Here is an 18264-nt window from a genome sequence, read left to right on the forward strand (position 1 = left end):
AGCCTAGCCCCGTTCCCTCCAAGGCCGCTCCGAAATCGGAGTGGCCTCGGAGGGAATCCTCTAACGCCCTCCCCTCACCTTCCCCTCCCTTCCTCTACCTAACCCACCCCCCCGGCCCTGTCTAAACCCCCCCCTTACCTTTGTCGGGGGATTTACGCCTCCCGGAGGGAGACGTAAATCCCCACGCGCCAGCGGGCCGCTAGCGCGCCGGGACGCGACCTGGGGGCGGTTACGGGGGGGTGCGGCCACACCCCCGGACCGCCCCGGGCCGTAACCACGCACCCCGACACGCCCCCCTCGGAGAACCCCGGGACTTACGCGAGTCCCGGGGTCTGCGCGCGCCGGTGAGCCTATGTAAAATAGGCTCACCGGCGCGCAGGGCCCTGCTCGCCTAAATCCGCCCGGATTTGGGCCCGGATTGGGCGGGGCCCGGATTGGGCCTAAATCCGCCCGGATTTGGGCCCAGATTGGGCCTAAATCCGCCCGGATTTGGGCAGATTTAGGCGAGCAGGGCTCTTAAAATCCGCCCCTATGTGCATATGTTATAAAATGAATGCATCCCTGGGTGTGAGCCAGCAACCGTGTGCACGAGCGTTAGTTTTAAAGTTACCTCCATACAGGAGCAGGCTGCCAGCTGTTCTATGGTTTTCCAAAGTCGAACACCCACTCCTGCAATTTTAAGGGAATAAGTCCACCCTTCCCCTGCTCAAGTCTCCTCAGTATGCAGATATTTAATATAATATATAATAATATGCCAACATTCAATCTCATACTGGTTTACATTCAGGTACTCTAGGTATTTCCCTATCCCCAGAGGGCTTACAATCTAAGTTTTGTACCTGAGGCAATGGAGGGTAAAGTGACTTGCCCAAGGTCACAAGGAGCAACAGCAGGACTTGAACACTGGTCTCCTGGTTCATAGGCCACTGCTCTAACCACTAGGCTATTCCTCCTTCCACAGTGTTTTATTTGTGGAAATGCTTAATTATTGCCTCCTGCATTGGTGTAACGTCTATGGATACTTTGTACCTGCAGTCTTTATACTAGTTTTCAAAGGAGAAGTACAAGTGCACTTTCCTATTGAAAATGATTCTTCCAAAACTACCTGCATACATTTGTACCTGTAGATTTGTGTTGGGAGAAAATCCAGGATACTTGTGAAAATGTCATTTCATTTATTTATCTTGATTATCTGCTTTGTCATCAAAAAACAAAAGCGGATTATATTAAAATACATAATTTTAAATTGAGCGTTCAGTTTCCTAACCTGACCCGTCGGCACACTTCTATTTATTTATTTATTTATTTATTTTCCTTTTGGTTCCTCTTACTTAGTATCGCCATGATATTAAGTCGGAGGAAGTACAGAAAAGCAGTATTTTCTGCTTTTCTGTACACCTTTTTAGGCTGCTCAGAAATTAACACTTGCTCTTCAAACTACATGTATATTTATGTATATACAGGCCAAATATGCATGCTTTTGCCTGCATATTGGGCAGGCAATTTTGTAAAAGCTCATTTATGTGGGCAAGGCCCTGTTTTGCCCTGGGGAAATGTTTTTGAAAATTACCTTCCTTAACATTAATACAGTATATTTACTAATCACCAATAACCATTGTTCTATTTGGAGGAACCTTGTTGAAAACCTGGCTATTTGAATATTTTCCTGGACCTAATAAGTGTAGTCAATTGGTTTGATCTTTGAGGCTTGAAATTGTAGACTGGAACTACCTTTGGATCCGATGGCAGGGCGTCAGTAGATTTTATTTTATTTTGTTTTATCCAATGGCAGTGTGCCAGAAGATTTTATTTTATTCTGTTTTATCCGATGGCAGGGTATCAGACAATTTTATTTTATCTGATAGAAGGGTGTGAGTAGATTTTATTTTATTCTGTTTTATCTGATGGCAGGGTATCAGACAATTTTATTTTATCTGATGGAAGGGTGTGAGTAGATTTTATTTTATTCTGTTTTATCCGATGGCAGGATGTCAGAAGATTTTATTTTATTCTGTTTTATCTGATGGCAGGGTGTCAGTATATTTTATTTTATTCTGTTTTATCTGATTGGAGGGCATCAGTAGATTTTATTTTATTCTGTTTTATCTGATGGCAGGGTGTCAGTAGATTTTAATTTATTCTGATTTATATGATGGCAGGGTGTCAGAAGATTTTATACTAAACCCTGCTCACCTCTTGATGGCAATTGAAGAGAAATTTAATTTTAACAGTTCTGATATTTTATTAAAGGATGTTAAAATTATTTCATTTTTAAGCTTGTTTGGGGTGTGTCCAGGCTCAGGCTCAATATATTTTATTTATGGTTTGTCTTTGTGTTTTATTTTGTAGCGTTATCACTGTTAGTGCACTGCTTATTTTGATTTATGGGATTTATTAGAGATCGGAGGGTGATTGGTAATTTCATTACATGTGATGATGGATATTTATGTTTTATATTATGCTTGTTATGCACCTTGAGCAGAGATGTCCTTGGAAAAGCAGGCTATAAATGCCAAATTAAATTGTCTCCATAAAATTAGTTATAAACTAACTTACAGTTGGCTGCGTTAAACAGAGTGCACATACAATACTTCTAGAAGTCAATATTGAACTATGGAATATCTGGGGATGGATATTCAGCAGTACAGATTCACAATTGAATATAACCGTTTGAATTAAAGTTATCCAGATAAGTTTATCTGGATAAATTTAGGGCTGCTTGTGGCATGACCAGACTTACTTGGATAGGTTACTTGAAGAACTCTGAATATCAGAGTTATCTGGGTAAGTTAGTTGGATAAGCTTGGCCCTACCTGGCATTCCCCCAGTTTTATGTGGGTGAAATTTAGCCAGCTAAAACCTATGCAGATATAATAGAACCAGTCAGTATGGCAAGTTTTGAAATCCCATGGTTTGTTCAGCTAAGTCCCTGACTTGGGGCCAGATTCATTAAGGCTTTTCTCCCATCTTATATCTTTAGGAAAAACCCTTAGTGAATCAGATACTTAGCTGGACAAATCATGTCAATATCGACCTCATAAGTAATTTATATTGGCATTTATTTATTTATTTGAATTATTTATATCCCACCTGTCCACAATTCCAAGCAGATGACAACAAAACATTCATAAAAGAAAAACCAATAAAACAACATCAAATAAAACAATGGTATATAGTATACCTTACAAAATATATAAAACAGAATGCAGCAAAAACTTAAAACAGCCACAGAGCCACTAAACAAAGAAAAAAGAGCATGATTAAAACAATTAGAGCATGAAACATAGTATGGGGGCCCTGGAATTATTATAAATTAAGCCCCTGAGCATGGACAGCTCTGAAGTTTTCATGGAGGAGTCAGAATTCAGTTTCTTTCATTTGTCATCTTCATAGATCCTTGTTTTTCTGTTCTTATGGACAAAGATGAAGGGTTCCCCTCTATGGTAACCACTAGATTTGGCAAAAGTAACAGATGATTCAATCTTGATTCTTCAAATTCAGTTACAAAACATTTTGTAAGGTTCTTATTTATTTATTTATTTAGGACTTTTATATACCGACTTTCCAATAACAGAGTTACTGATCAATTCGGTTTACATTCTAAACAGAAACAATGACAAGTTAATGTCTTACAATGAACAGGTAGATGGAACTTGGATACAGATATATGGGATTAATAACATAACGTAAATGCTACGGAGCCTAATGTAGGCTAAAGAAACAGGTGATAGGTATAAGGCTGGGTATTTGATTTTAGACTGCCAAGGATTCATAGATGACCTGAGAGTTCTTTGGGGGGTAATAGAGAGTACTAGAGATGATCTATATAGTTCTCTGGGGGGTTACCAAAGAAGGGATCCTTGGCAGGGAAAGTTCCGCAGACTGATGATTATGAGAAAGCTTCTTAGTGAAAAGGTTCTTAGTGAAATATGCTTCTCCTGCTCTTTATGTCCTGGAGTCAGGTAATCACTCTATCTTAAAATCTACTTTTTTCAGTGAAGGCTAAGAGAGGATTTGAAAAGAAATTGGCCATAGAGGCAAAAACTTACAATAAAAACTTTAAAAAATATAGCTGAAGCAGAAAGCCTGCAAGGGAGTTTGTTGGACCGTTAGATGATTAAGGGGTTAAAGGGGCACTTAGGGAAGAGAAGCCATCGTGGAAAGATTTAATGATTTCTTTGCTTCGATGTTTACTGAAGAGGATGTTGGGGAGATACCTGTTCCGGAGATTCAATTCTTTAGTCACCCAATCAAAAAAATCTATCAGATTTGTCTCACAGGTCCTTCCCCTGGTAAATCCATGCTGCCTCGGGTCCAGCAATCCTTCTGACTGTAGATAGTTCACTATCCTTTCTTTCAGCAGAGTCTCCATTAATTTTTCCACCACTGAGGTGAGGCTAACTGGTCTGTAATTTCCAGCCTCCTCCCTGCTCCCACTCTTGTGTAGCAGGACCACCACTGCTCTTCTCCAATCGCTCGGCTTCACTCCCATTTCCAGGAATCTATTCACAGCTCATACAGCGGACCCACCACATCTCTGAGTTCCCGCAGTATCCTGGGATGAACCTCATCAGGCCCCATGGTTCTGTCCAATTTCTGTTTTGAAGTAACATTTTAAAGTTATTGCTTTGGTGGAAGGACATTTACAGTAAAGCCCAATCCATTATATTTGCTCTTAAAATATAAGAATTTCTTTATATTTTTTGTTTTGCTGTTTATGACCCAGAGCCTGGTGGTCACCCTGTTTGACTTATGGCGTTAGCATATTTCTCTCCTTCCTGTTTTGATCAGTACAAGTGAGGTCAGATCTTCTTCATGTCTTCATGGAGTGCTGTCTCCCAGCATACCCTGTTATGACCCCTTAAATAGTTAAGAATCCCGTGGCTATTGCTTTCCCCTGCTAACCCAACTCCTTCTTTTCCTTACTATGTATTTGGGATCAAGGTCTCTGACTGCTGTTAAGTGTAAAAGGTGTATATCTACTCCCTTTAAAGTAGATACACCCACCAGCCAGACTCTCCCTAACATAAGGAGTATGCCACACACTTTTGCTCTGTCCAGTGCTAATCTCTCTAAAGCAGTTACATAGCACCATATTTATTTGTACAAGCAAAGCTGAGCTATCACAATGGAATAAATTATTTTATAACCGACAACATCATAGCATGCAATTTTTTTTTTTTTGCATTGGCTTTCAGACACTGAAAACAAACAACTGTGAAATAATTTTGGACAGTTTTGACTTTTTTGAGAGACTGAAATACTGCCTAGTGGATATCATTTAATTAGCATTTAAAATATTTATAATAGGATTATAAAATACACTTGAGGGAATATGCAGTCAGATATATATTTTGAGAAAAAAACCATGACAGTTCTTTAAACTATGGCCTTCAAATTGAACTCTGTTAGATATTCTGTACTATGCATGAGTTAGTAAATAAGACATCCTTTATCATCTGGAAGAAGCTATCCTTTACATAAAACCATGAATGATTTGGGCCTCTTTTATATAGCAGAGAAGATAAAGGGTGAATTTTCAAAAGGTTGCGTGTGACAAAATGAGTATATATATGCATAAATAGCATGTAAAAAAGGGGCAATCTAGCGATGCAAAGTGATATCAAACATGCATACTGTATTATTGGCTGAGCGGGAAGTCTGAGTGAATGGGGAGGAGTTCAGGCTGACAAACTAGGAGGGTCTCAATGACTGGAAATGGACTGGGTGAATTCGTGGAGGAATCAAAAACATGTTAATTATGCTTACACGCTCAAGTTAGAAAATTTGAAGACTTACACTCGTAAATAGGGACGCAAGTTCTATTTAATCTTCGCATGTAAATTGTCCATGCATGTGATTTTGAAATAGATTAGAAAAATACACACATTTTTTTGCATTATATACACATGGGAAATTTGTTTTCCCGTGGTTGGGCTGATTTGTTTTCGGCTGTCCCGAAACAAATTTTTCAGAAATATCGGGAAATACGCTTCGCACATCCCTATAATCCCCCCACCCTCCTGACCCCTCCAAGACTTACGAAAGTCCCTGGTGGTCCAGCGGGGGTCCCGGGAGCGATCTCCCCCTCTCGCGCCGTTGGCTGTCATCCATTGCTCCTACCATGTGACAGGGGCCACCAATGGCACCAATAGCCCCTGTCACATGGTAAGGGGAAAGGCCACCGGCGCCATTTTGATTACTGGCAGCCGATGGCCCGAGAGGGGAAGATTGCTCCCGGGACCCCTGCTGGACCACCAGGGACTTTCGGTAAGTCTTGGGGTGGGGTCAGGGAGGGTGGGGGTTTGTAATTAATTTGAAGGGTTGGGGTGGGTTTGGGGTTCTTTTTTAAGTGTACCCTTTCTCCCCCCCCCCCCCCCAAAATGATAAGAAAACCACACGAAATTTTGTGGGTTTTGCTTTCGTTTCATCAGGCCCCCGAAGTGCAACGAAATAGGAAATATTGTCTTTATTTCTTATTTTGTTGCAAACGAATGCACATCCCTACTGCTTAGCTGGATAAGTAGTGCTTTTTTAAAACTTATCTAACATAATTATATATTTGCATGTATCTATACATAAGCATGAATATTGCAGAGTAGATTTATGCAATTTAAATAACCCACACGTATATGATATGTGTTGGTTCTAAAATACTACGGTAGATTTGCACGCAGCCATGTCCACAAATATGTGGAGCTGTGCACAGTTCTTTAAAAGTTATCCTCTAAGATGGTAACTTTCAAATGGATGCATATATATGCATCTGTGGTTGCATGCCAGAGAAATGGCAACTTTATAACACGTGCGCACATATGCAAACATGTTATAAAATAGCCTAAGCATGCATATCTATGTGCCTAATTTTTTTAAATTTTTAATTTCTTTATTTATATTTTCAATAATATAAACATTAATACTAGTTTGCACAAGAAAAAGCATGGATTGGTAATATCATTAAATACTTTCTAAAAGAAAAATATTTCCTATTTATCATTTATCTCATAGTACCAATTCCATTATCATATCAAATATATTGAGGGAGCCACATGGTTTACAGAAATTTGGGAGAATAATTAACTTTAACATATTAGGAATAAAGCATTAGCATAGATCCTATACTAAATCACAATTTATTTATCAACTAGACACTAGGGGTTGAGGTTGGTAATCTTTTTTGTTCAACAAAAATCTATGCGCCTAATTTGAAGCTGGTGCACGCCCAGCTGTGTATGTCAGTGTATGGACGTGTATCTGAGGTATTTTACAACAGTTGTGTGTCCAGTCGATGACCAGTTTAACCAGTTCATCCACCAGTTTGCCCACTTTTCAGCTAGGTCCTACCAATCTCTCTGGTTCTTTAGCCTGCACTCCCCCCCACCCCCCTCAAACACCTCATAGATACCTATAATTTTTTTTTAAACTTACAACTCCATAGCAGAAGTAAAATTACATGGCACTGGACTGGCGTGTAGATTCTTGCATGCACATCTCTTAGTCCCGCCCCAGAATACCCACTCCACACTAACACTCTGCCCCTTTTTTTCTCAGATGTGAGATATTTGCTCATCAGGGCTTGTGTGCACAAGCGGGTGGATTTTAAAATTGGGTGGACACACGCATGTCATACATGTTCGCCAATCTCCCGATTTTGGCACACGACCAGCTTTTAAAATTCACCTTTAAATTTTACAACCCACTTGACCTCTGTGATCTTTCCTAAAAGAACTTCTTAATATGCCAGCTCTCTCAGAAGCAAGGTTATCAGGAACAAGGGAGAAAGCCTTTTACTTAATAGCTCCATGTCAATGGAACTCATTATCATGTGAAGCCCACCAGTGTGAGGACCATAGAACTTTCAGATAACTTTTCCTGGGCTAAGAGTGGTCAAGGATTGAACTATTCCAAGCCCACTCTAGGGAAAATCTACTTTACAGAAGAGAGCTACCAGAGTATGGTTAGGTGGGAATTTCACTGTTTGATTTCATTCTACTTTTATTTTGAATACACTTCTATTTTAATACTGCTATTGCTTATATTGTTTTATAATTTATTTAATGTACATCGTGCAACAGGGTGATCAAGAAAACTATAGACCAGTGAGCCTGATGCCAGTGCCGGGAAAAATGGTTGAAAGTATTCTAAAGAACAAAATTACTGAATGTGCAGGTAGAGTTTAATGGGACAAAGTCAACATGGTTTTAGCCAAGGGAAGTCTTGTCTCATTAATCTGTTACATTTTTTTTTTAAGGCATGAATAAAGATGTGGATAAAGGTGAGCCAGTTGATCATCTGTATCTGGATTTTCAAAAAGGGTTTGACAAATTACCTCATGGGAGATTCTTGAGGAAATTAGAAAGTCATGGGATAGGTGGCAAGTGTCCTATTGTGGATTGAGAACTACTTAAAAGATAGAAAATAGAGAATAGGGATAAATGATCAGTTTTCCATTTGGAGAAAGGTGAATAGTGGAGTGCCCCAGGAATCTATACTAGGATTGCTGCTTTTTATCATATTCATAAATGATCTAGATATGGGAACGATGAGTGAGGTGATCAAATTTGCTGATGAGACAAAATTATTCAAAGTTGTTAAATAACGAAGATTATGAGAAATTGCAAGAGAATCTTGCAAGACTGGGAGGCTGCGCGTCCAAATGGCAGATGACAATGTGGACAAGTGCAAAGTGATGCACTTAGGGAAGAGTATTCCAAATTATAGCTACAAAATGCAAGGTTCCACTTCGGGAGTCACACCCAGGAAAAGGATCTAGCTGTCATCGTGGATAATATGTTGAAATCCTCTGCTGAGTGAGAGCAGCAGAAAAAAAAAAAAAAAAAAAGCGAATAGAATGCTAGGAATTATTAGGAATGGAATGGAGCATAAAACAGAGAATATCATGCCTCTGTATTGCATCATGGTGCAACTATACTTTGAGTACTGTGCGCAATTCTGGTCACTGCATCTCAAAAAAGGCATTGCAGAATTAGAAAAGATACAGAGAAAGGTGCCAAAATGATTAAGGGGATGGAACAATTCCCCTATGAGGAAAGGCTAAAGATATTAGGCCTCTTCAGTTTGAGACGAGATGGCAGGAGCAGATTATGATAGAAGTCTACCGTCTACCACATGAGTGGAGTGGAACAGTGATTCAATTGCTTACAAAGACTAGTGGACATACATTGAAGTTACTAAGTGATACATTTAAGACAGGAGAAAATATTTTTTTACTGATCACATAATTAAACTGTGGAATTCATTGCTGGAGAATATGGTGAAAGCTGTTAGCATAGCTGGGTTTAAGAAAAATGTAGACAAGTTCCTGGAAGAAAATCCATAAACTATTATGGGGAAATCCACTACTTATCCGTGGGCTAAGCAGCATGGAATCTATTGACTTTTAAGATCCTGCCAGGTACTTGTAACCTGGATTGGCCACTGTTTTTTTTTTTTTTTTTCTTAACAAAATACTGGATTTGATGGACTTTTGGTATGACCCAGTATGGCAAATCTTATAGTTCTTATGTACTGAGCAATGAAATTTGATAGTGCAGTTAAAAAATTAAAACAAATCTATGAGACTATACAACAGCTTATTTTAAGTCTACAGACCTAAGATACAAATATAATTCCTGTAGAAAGTCACTATAAATAACTCCCACATTCTGTACCCTACCAAGCTTTATTATTCTTTTCAACAGTTTATTGATAAAATTATCCCCCTCTGTTTTTTCTTGGAATTCTGAGCAGATATTCATACAAATATAAATGTCATTGCAAACATACATGTCTTAGTAAGCCAGGTAAATGCTAAGAACAAAACCGTTTTGCAATAGATCATAGATTAGAATAACCCTTTTGAAAAAAGAGCCCACAATGTCTTTTCCTCTGAATAATATATAAAGTAATGAATCGATATTTGCTTATAGGGAGCATGTTTCATCTTTACATCATCTTGGCTACTCATTATTTTCTGTGTAGCTTCAACTAGTGCTGATTTATGTGGTTCATGGCTGTTATTGATTAGGAGACAGTCTGTTTTCTAAGAGATGTACAATTAATTGTTCAGAAATCTATTTGAGTGCTTTTTTATTAGTCAGAGAGACTGTCAGCACAGTAGTATTACACTCAACATATGAACAGGATTTCCAGTGACTATGAAGCAGTTTATTTTTTATAGTATTACAAATTATCACTTTACCATGCATTTCTTGTTTAAAAGCTGATGGAAAAGCTAAATTTAGTGGTGAACTTGTGTATTAATATTCTTTTTGAGTGATTTTGAGGTCAGAATAGACTCACACTACTGCTTTCAGATGAACCAAAATGGAATCTGGTTTGCTTTGTTAAAATTCCGGATTTGTGCCAGGCAGGGGTGTTTGTTATCTTCATTGATGAGGTCAGCGATTTTTGCAGAGGAGAGAAAAACTCCCAGAGCAAGATAATTTTGAGCTATTTAATACAGATGTTCAGTATAAAGTTCCATGCACATTCTCAAGATAGGGTCTTGCAGATGAGACATATTCATACAGAACGTAATGCAAATTGCAGCACAGTGAATTGAGGCTTTTCCAAGGTCTAAAAATAAATGTGTAAGGCAAATGAAGCAATTATACAAGAGTGATTATAACATCAAAGACAAGGTCATTGTTATGAGGTCCATTTTCAAAGGGAACCAGCCAGCTAAGTAAGGACTTAGCAGGCTTAGATCAAAGACTTTGAAAATTAATGGGTTTAACTGGCTAACTATAGCAACCTAATTTCACTAGGTGGTTTTTAATTAGCCAAAGTTTGGGAGGGGGTAGGAATTAGGTTGGAGAGAGAGAGAGAGAGAAAGTTAGGTGGCTAGTACTGATATTCAGTGCTCACTGCTGAACTTGGCTGGCCAAACTCTGGCACTGCAATAGGAGGCCCAAATTTGTCAGGTCACACTCCTTTCTGCCTCCTTAAATTGAAGGTAAATGATCCTGAGGCAATGGGGGCATTTTCCCTCTTTCTGTCCCAAACCTTGACGGGCCGATGCAATAAAGTGAGTGTAAAAAAAAACACGTGCGTCCAAACTGGGCGCCCGCTTTTTTAGCACGAGCACATCCACCTGTCCTGGGTGCCTGATGCGATTGTGTCAATGAGCTGCCGCACTAAAACGGACACGCTGGGGATAATTGTGTGTCTCTAGTGCATCCGTGGCATTGGGCGCCCAAGAGACATGGCTATCTGTGCAAGTTACTAAAATTGATGCTCAGTTTCACGAGGGTCCATTTTATCCCCCAGCAGCAAATTTATCGGCACTGTATGCACACATAGGGCATGTGTATTGTGCGCCAGATATTTTTTTCCCCCCTCAAGCCATTTTGTTTCATAGAAACATAGAAATGACAGCAGAAGAAGACCAAACGGTCCATCTAGTCTGCCCAGCAAGTTTTGCACTTTATTTTTTTTTCTCATACTTATGTTACTCTTGGCTCTTAGTAACCTTTTGGTTCTATTTCCCTTCCACCCCCACCATTAATGAAAGAGCAGTGTTGGAACTGCATCTATGTGAATATCTAGCCCAATTAGTTAGGGTAGCAACTGCCGCAATAAGCAAGTGACACCCATGCCCACTGCCCACCCAGACTAATAATTCAGTCCTTGTTTGGTTGTTATCTGTATATAGATCCACCTTTCTTCATTCCCCCTGCTGTTGAAGCAGAGAGTTATGCTGGATATGCATTGAAAGTGAAGTATCAGACTTTCTCCCCTGCCGTTGAAGCAGAGAGCTATGCTGGATATGCAATGAAAGTGAGGTATCAGACTTTCTCCCCTGCCATTGAAGCAGAGAGCTATGCTGGATATGTATTGAAAGTGAAGTATCAGGCTTATTTGGTTTGGGGTAGTAGCCGCCATAACAAGCAAGCTACTTCCTGCTTTTTTGTGAATGCAAATCCTCTTTTCCACATTTCCTCTTGCCATTGAAGCTTAGAGCAATGTTGGAGTTGCATTAACCGTGTGTATGCTTATTGAACAAAGGTATTATCTCTAGGTAGTAGCCGTCATTCCCGCGAGCCACCCACTCTTCATTCACGTCCTCTAGACTTTATGGATCCACAGTGTTTATCCCATTCTCCTTTGAAGTCCTTCACAGTTCTGGTCTTCACCACTTCCTCTGGAAGGGCATTCTAGGCATCCACCACCCTCTCCTTGAAGAAATACTTCCTGACATTGGTTCTGAGTCTTCCTCCCTGGAGCTTCAAATCGTGACCCCTGGTTCTGCTGATTTTTTTCTGACAGAAAAGGTTTGTCATTGTCTTTGGATCATTAAAACCTTTCAAGTATTTGAAAGTCTGTATCATATCACCTCTGCTCCTCCTTTCCTCCAGGGTGTACATATTTAGATTCTTCAATCTCTCCTCATAAGTCATTTGATGAAGACCCTCCACCTTTTTGGTCACCCTTCTCTGGACTGCCTCCATCTTGTCTCTGTCTCTTTGGAAATACGGTCTCCAGAACTGAACACAGTACTCCAGGTGAGGCCTCACCAAGGACCTGTACAAGGGGATAATCACTTCCCTTTTCTTACTCGAGATTCCTCTCTCTATACAGCCTAGAATTCTTCTGGTTTTAGCTATCGCCTTGTCACATTGTTTCGCCGACTTCAGATCATTAGACACTATCACCCCAAGGTCTCTCTCCTGCTCCGTGCACATCAGCCTTTCTCCTCCCATCGAATACAGTTCATTCGGATTTCCACTCGCCATATGCATGACTGCACTTCTTGGCATTGAATCTCAGCTGCCATATCTTCGACCACTCTTCCAGCTTCCTTAAATCCCGTCTCATTCTCTCCACTCCTTCCTGGGTGTCCACTCTGTTGCAGATCTTAGTGTCATCCACAAAAGACAAACCACTTTGACTATACCACTTTGAACTTTTCTCTTTTCACTGATGTATCTGAAAAAGGTTTGTCACCTCTCTTAATCTCTTTGGCAATCCTTTCCTTCCGCTTGACTTTTTGCCGTCTTGATTACTTTCTTTGTCTCCTTCAGTTCTACCAGATATTCTTCTTTGTGCTCCTCCCTTTGGGATCCTTTGTATTTCTTGAACGCTGTTCTTTTAGCCTTTATTTTATCAGCCACCTCCTTGGAGAACCAGATAGGTTTCATTTTTCTTTTGCTTTTCTTTACTTTTCTAACATATAGATTAGTTGCCTTGGTAATTGCTCCTTTTAGTTTGGTCCACTGTTGTTCCACATCTCTCTCGTTCTCCCAGCCTACTAGTTCTTCCTCCAGGTACTTCCCCATTTCATCAAAGTCTGTGTTTTTGAACTGCAAAACTCGGGTTCGTGTGCTTCTTTTCCATATCCTTTTTGTGATATTAAACCATACCATTTGATGATCACTGGTGCTGAGGTGGGCGCCCACCTGCACATCAGAGACATTATCTCCATTAGTGAGCATTAAATCGAGTATAGCTCCCTCTCTTGTGGATTCCATTACCATTTGTTTGAACAAAGCTCCTTGCAGAGCATCCACTATTTCTCTACTGTTGTTAGATTCTGCAGATGGGACTATCCAGTCTACATCTGGCAAATTAAAGTCTCCAAGAATCACCACTTCTCCCTTCTTTCCCATCTTTTGGATGTCTTCAACCAGATCTCTGTCAAGCTCTTCCTTTTGGTTTGGAGGCCTGTAAACCACTCCAATAAAAATGGATGTCCCATCTTTTTTTTAGGTTGGCCCATAGTGCTTCTTCATTGCCCCATCTTCCTTGCAGCTCAGATGCTTGGATATTGTTTCTGATATAAAGAGCCACTCCTCCCCCCTTTCCTATCCTCAGGATGCTGCTTTCTGTGGTTCCTTCTACTTGTGTTGCAACAGTGATCCTAGGTAGGAGGAACCACGGAAAAGCAGTAATTATTTTGTATTTATGCAGACCTTTTGATGCGTGGCAAGACTTTATGCCTGCTCCGCGGCAAGCGTAAAATTTGATGGCTTAAAAAGTGCACCCTGGGTGCAAAGCGATTTTTTTTTTTTTTTGGTGTCGTGGGGAAATAGCTAATAGCCTCATTTACATGACTTTTACATATGCTGAGCGCTATTAGCTATGATTTTGTTCGGATGGGCATTATGGAGGCACTGATCTCCCTTATTACATCTAGGGTTAAGGATACACATCCAAAACATGCACCTGACCGCTCGTTAACCTGTGCGCTTACGCTGGGCGTGTTTTATTGCATCGGCCTCTGAATGTGAAAGAAATGGCCCTGGGGCAGTGGGACCCCTCTGGATTCTTGAAAATGAATAAAATGTTCCTTCAGCAGGGTCTCCTCATTTCATCCAGACTCTGTATATTTGAAAAAATGGCCTCGCAGCTGGTCATTTCTCTTCTCCCTCCACTGCTGCTCTATATAGGAGATGATCAGTGGGGATTCCTCTCCTTTTTTGGACAGGAGGGAGGATTTCTTTTTATATATCAAGGATTTTATTTTATTTCTATTCTGCTTTTGGCATTTCACAGTGGATTATATTCAGGCACTGTAAGTATTTCCCTAACCCCCCCTGAGGGCTAGGGTGTCATTTACTAAACTGTGATATTTTACTATGGGGGGGGGGGGGGGAGGGAGAAATATCATGGGCTTGGGTGGGGCATTGTTGTGATATTTGTCCCTTGCCAGGTAAAATATCACAGCTATTTCCCCGCAATATGTTTTCTTTGCAAGAAAGAATAGCACAGGAAAAGGTAAAAATTGCATGACGGTGACCTCTTGAACTCCCAATCCCTAGAGAAAGTCTCCCTGGTAGCCTAATGTGGCCTGGAGTGCCCCCTACCTCTAGGCCAGTCGACGCTATTTTCCAAAATGGCGTTGGCCAGCCTTTGCCTCTATAGGGACAAAGGCCAGCTGGTGCCATTTTGGAAAATGGTGTTGACTGGCCAGGGGGCTATGGGCTGCCACTAGACTATCAAGGAGACTTTGTTTAGTTAAGGGGGATCCGGGGAGCGTGGGACCTGTAGGTGGAGGCCACTAGACTACCAGGGAATAGGTTGATTGTAAGGGGAGGCTTTCGGACTAGACTTTGATGAAAAGGGGAGGGGTTGTGGTAGGGAGGTAGGATCCACCACACAAATACTGTTTCTATCATTTTACTTTTTTCACTATTGGGCTGTCTCTGTAGGCGGCAGGGGGATGGTCAGGACCTACCTGGATTCATGGTGGTGGTGGTGGTGGTGGTGGAGGGAGGGAAGTTTCCTGGCTGTGAGGCCCTTTAAGAAGCAAGCTGAGAGCATAAGGATTTTTGTTAACTCTCCATGGGAGTATCAGGTCGTTATCAACAACTTCTGAGATGTAACTATGTTTCCGGGAAATAATGCAGTTTCTGTCAAAGACGTTATTTTATTTACATAGGATTACCTATGCACTAACTACTTTGCATGCATTTGAAAATTTTATGCAAGCAGAACAGCAAATTTTAATAGGGAGCAGTTTTATGGCCTAATTATCCCGTGATATCACCACAATATGCAATTAGGGGTAGATTTTAAAAGATGGACGTGCTGATTTTATAACATGCATGTGCAGGCGCGTGCAGGTTATAAAATATGGTGGCTGTGTGACATGTGCGCCAGATTTTACAATCCTCGCGTGCAAGTACAGGCGGTACGTGCAAGGGTGGATGACGTTTTGCAAATTACGCACGGTGACGAAATCGGGTCATCTCCTGTTCCCTCCCAGTCTGCTCCAAATAATGAATGGACTGGATGGGAACTTCCCTACCCACCTACCTAAACTCCCTCCCTCTTCCCCACCCCCTAAACCCTTCCTATCTATCCTATTTTTTTTTTGTTTTGCCACTTACTTCACTGCCGCTGTCCTGGCCCGCTCCTCCCCACCCCCGGCCCGTCCCTTCAGAGAGGCCCGGCACTTGTGGGCGTACCGGGGCCCGTTTTTAAAATGCGTGCGGCATGTGCAAGGCCCGGCCACGCACATAAACCCTCGGTTTTACATGCGCCAGGCCTTTTAAAATCCAGCCGTTATTGTGCGATAAACAGTGTTTTACATACAATAAGCACTGTTTTTTGCAGCTTAGTAAAGGATCCCCTAAGTTTGTACCTGAGGCAATGGAGGGTAAAGTGACTTGCCCAAGGTCACAAGGAGCAGCGGTGGGATTTGAACCTTGGTTTCCCTGGTTCGTATCCGGTTCCTCTGAAAACTAGGCTACTCCCCTACTTAAAGGAGGCGGGTAAGAGATCCTCAGTGACACTCTCGTGCTTTGGGCAGCAGGAAGAGAGAGGGGGAGAATCCACCTGCTGCAGGGCGGAAAGGCAGGGAGTCCCTGCTGTGGGATCATTGTATTCATTTTGAAGAATCAGGAGAGACAGAATCCTGGGACCATTTTTTCTCATTTAAGGGTCAGGAGGGAGAGAGTGTGAGGGTACCCCAGGGCCGGTGGAAGTACTAGATAGACTAAGTAGCCGCCTAGAATGCCACAGTTTTGGGGGCGGCAGGAGCATCAATAGGATTGGACCAAACTGGCATCGCTTGGGGGGTCTAAGCTATGCTGTAGTGGTGGGAGCTTTGCCAAAGTATTTCTCCAGCAGAGGTAATTTTTAGAGGCACTGTGACCCGATTTCGCTTCTGGAGACTCAGCAGTGCTGAAACCTCCAGCCGCGCTCACAGGCCCTCACCTGTGGTGGCAGGAGCTGGTGCAAGTGCTTGCCGCTGTTTTCTCAACACACCCCTGGGTCCTGGGGCTGGGTGAGAAGAGAGGAAGAGGAGTGCTCCTGCTCGAGGTAGGTGGGGGGTCATAGAAAGGAAAAGGAATGCTCCTGGAGATGTGAGGGAGAGAGGAAGTGGAATACCCCTGGCCCGGCTGTGTGGAGTGAGGAATGATCCTGAGCCTGAGGGGGCTTGTGCACGGCTGAAGTTTCTCTTAGGGCATCTATAATATCCTTGCACCTGACTTAGCTACTCCAGACCATTTTTTTTCATTTTCAAAGGTCAGAAGGGAAAGGGTCTGGCTGGGCAAGGATATTGTTTTTAATTATAAGATTTTTTTTTTTTTTAAAGAATACTTTATGCCTGATTTTCAGCACTAACTGGCTAAGTTTAACTGCGGAATCAAGCTGCACTATATCTAGCCATTTGACCATCTAGATTTAGGAGAATATTTAGCTGAAAACTGATTAGTTTCACTTGAATAGTCACCTAAAAATAACAGGCTAAAACGAGTGGGTTATCTTACCTGCTGATTGGGGACTTTGAATATCTGCTTCTGTGGGAGAAGATAAAATGACACTTTAAAAGTCTGCTTATAGAATTACTGTAGATGTGAAAGAGAAGGAATCACACCTTAAATGTTCTATTTTCGCGAGTACAGCAGATGAAGATACAATGTGATCCTATGAGAAGGCAGTTTCCCATAGATCTGAGACAGATGCTTGCTGTAGGGAGTCAATGAATACCCTTGCTTTCTTTTGTTCTTTCATTATTTCAACATTGCTCATATGTTTATTTTTTTTAAAATATAACTATGCTGTAGAATTAGTATGAGCAAAACAGTAATTTATATATTTACTTTTTTTTTCCTTGATAGTTTTTTTTTCCCCTTGTAGTGCAAAATAGCATAATGACCAAAGGTGCAGAGCTTGTTTGAAGAAGATGGAAAGGTTGAGAACACAATAATCTTTTTGGCTGTAATGTCCTTATGTTCTCTGCAATGCATCATTTTAGCAGAGTCACAAGGAAGTTAACTCTTTCATGGAAAGAATATATTCAGCAGATTTCTTGCCAGATGGAGACACTACCTCAGAACGACACAATGATTTTCATGCTATCATGCTGCCAATTGTAAAAACAATAATCAGTGAATTGCTTTCAACTGAAAACATCTACAAATTGTCATGATGTTGTTTGCATTCTATTTTGCAGGCATACTGGAATTTATCAGTATAGCAGTGGGTCTGGTCAGCATTCGAGGTGTAGACAGTGGACTTTACCTTGGAATGAATGAGAAGGGGGAGCTGTATGGATCGGTAAGTTCAGACTGCTTATGGGATAACCCATGGTCTCTAGTTTGTGTGCTTTCCATCCAACGAGGACTTTGCTTTCTTTTATAATGTAATACTTCAGAAACAGACATGTAGGCATGTATGTAGTGATAGATGGTCTGGTATTACATTTCTGGCATTTGGATTGCTCACATCTTAAAAAAGTGAAAGGAGAAAAAAGCATTGTTGTTACCCAACTACAGTTTAGTAAAACTGAGACACAGATACAAAAGTGACCTG

General features: G+C 41.1%; 1 protein-coding gene across 1 annotated transcript in view; it reads left to right on the top strand.

The window, feature by feature from the left end:
• The window catches only part of FGF9 (fibroblast growth factor 9), a 100982-nt gene that overhangs the window by 54936 nt on the left and 27782 nt on the right, over nt 1-18264 (top strand). The window contains exon 2 of the mRNA XM_029602538.1: nt 17906-18009. Coding sequence (XP_029458398.1) covers nt 17906-18009 — 104 coding nt within the window. The remainder of the gene's footprint in view (nt 1-17905; nt 18010-18264) is intronic.

The sequence above is a fragment of the Rhinatrema bivittatum genome, chromosome 5 (genome assembly GCF_901001135.1).
Source record: "Rhinatrema bivittatum chromosome 5, aRhiBiv1.1, whole genome shotgun sequence".
Lineage (NCBI taxonomy): Eukaryota > Metazoa > Chordata > Amphibia > Gymnophiona > Rhinatrematidae > Rhinatrema > Rhinatrema bivittatum.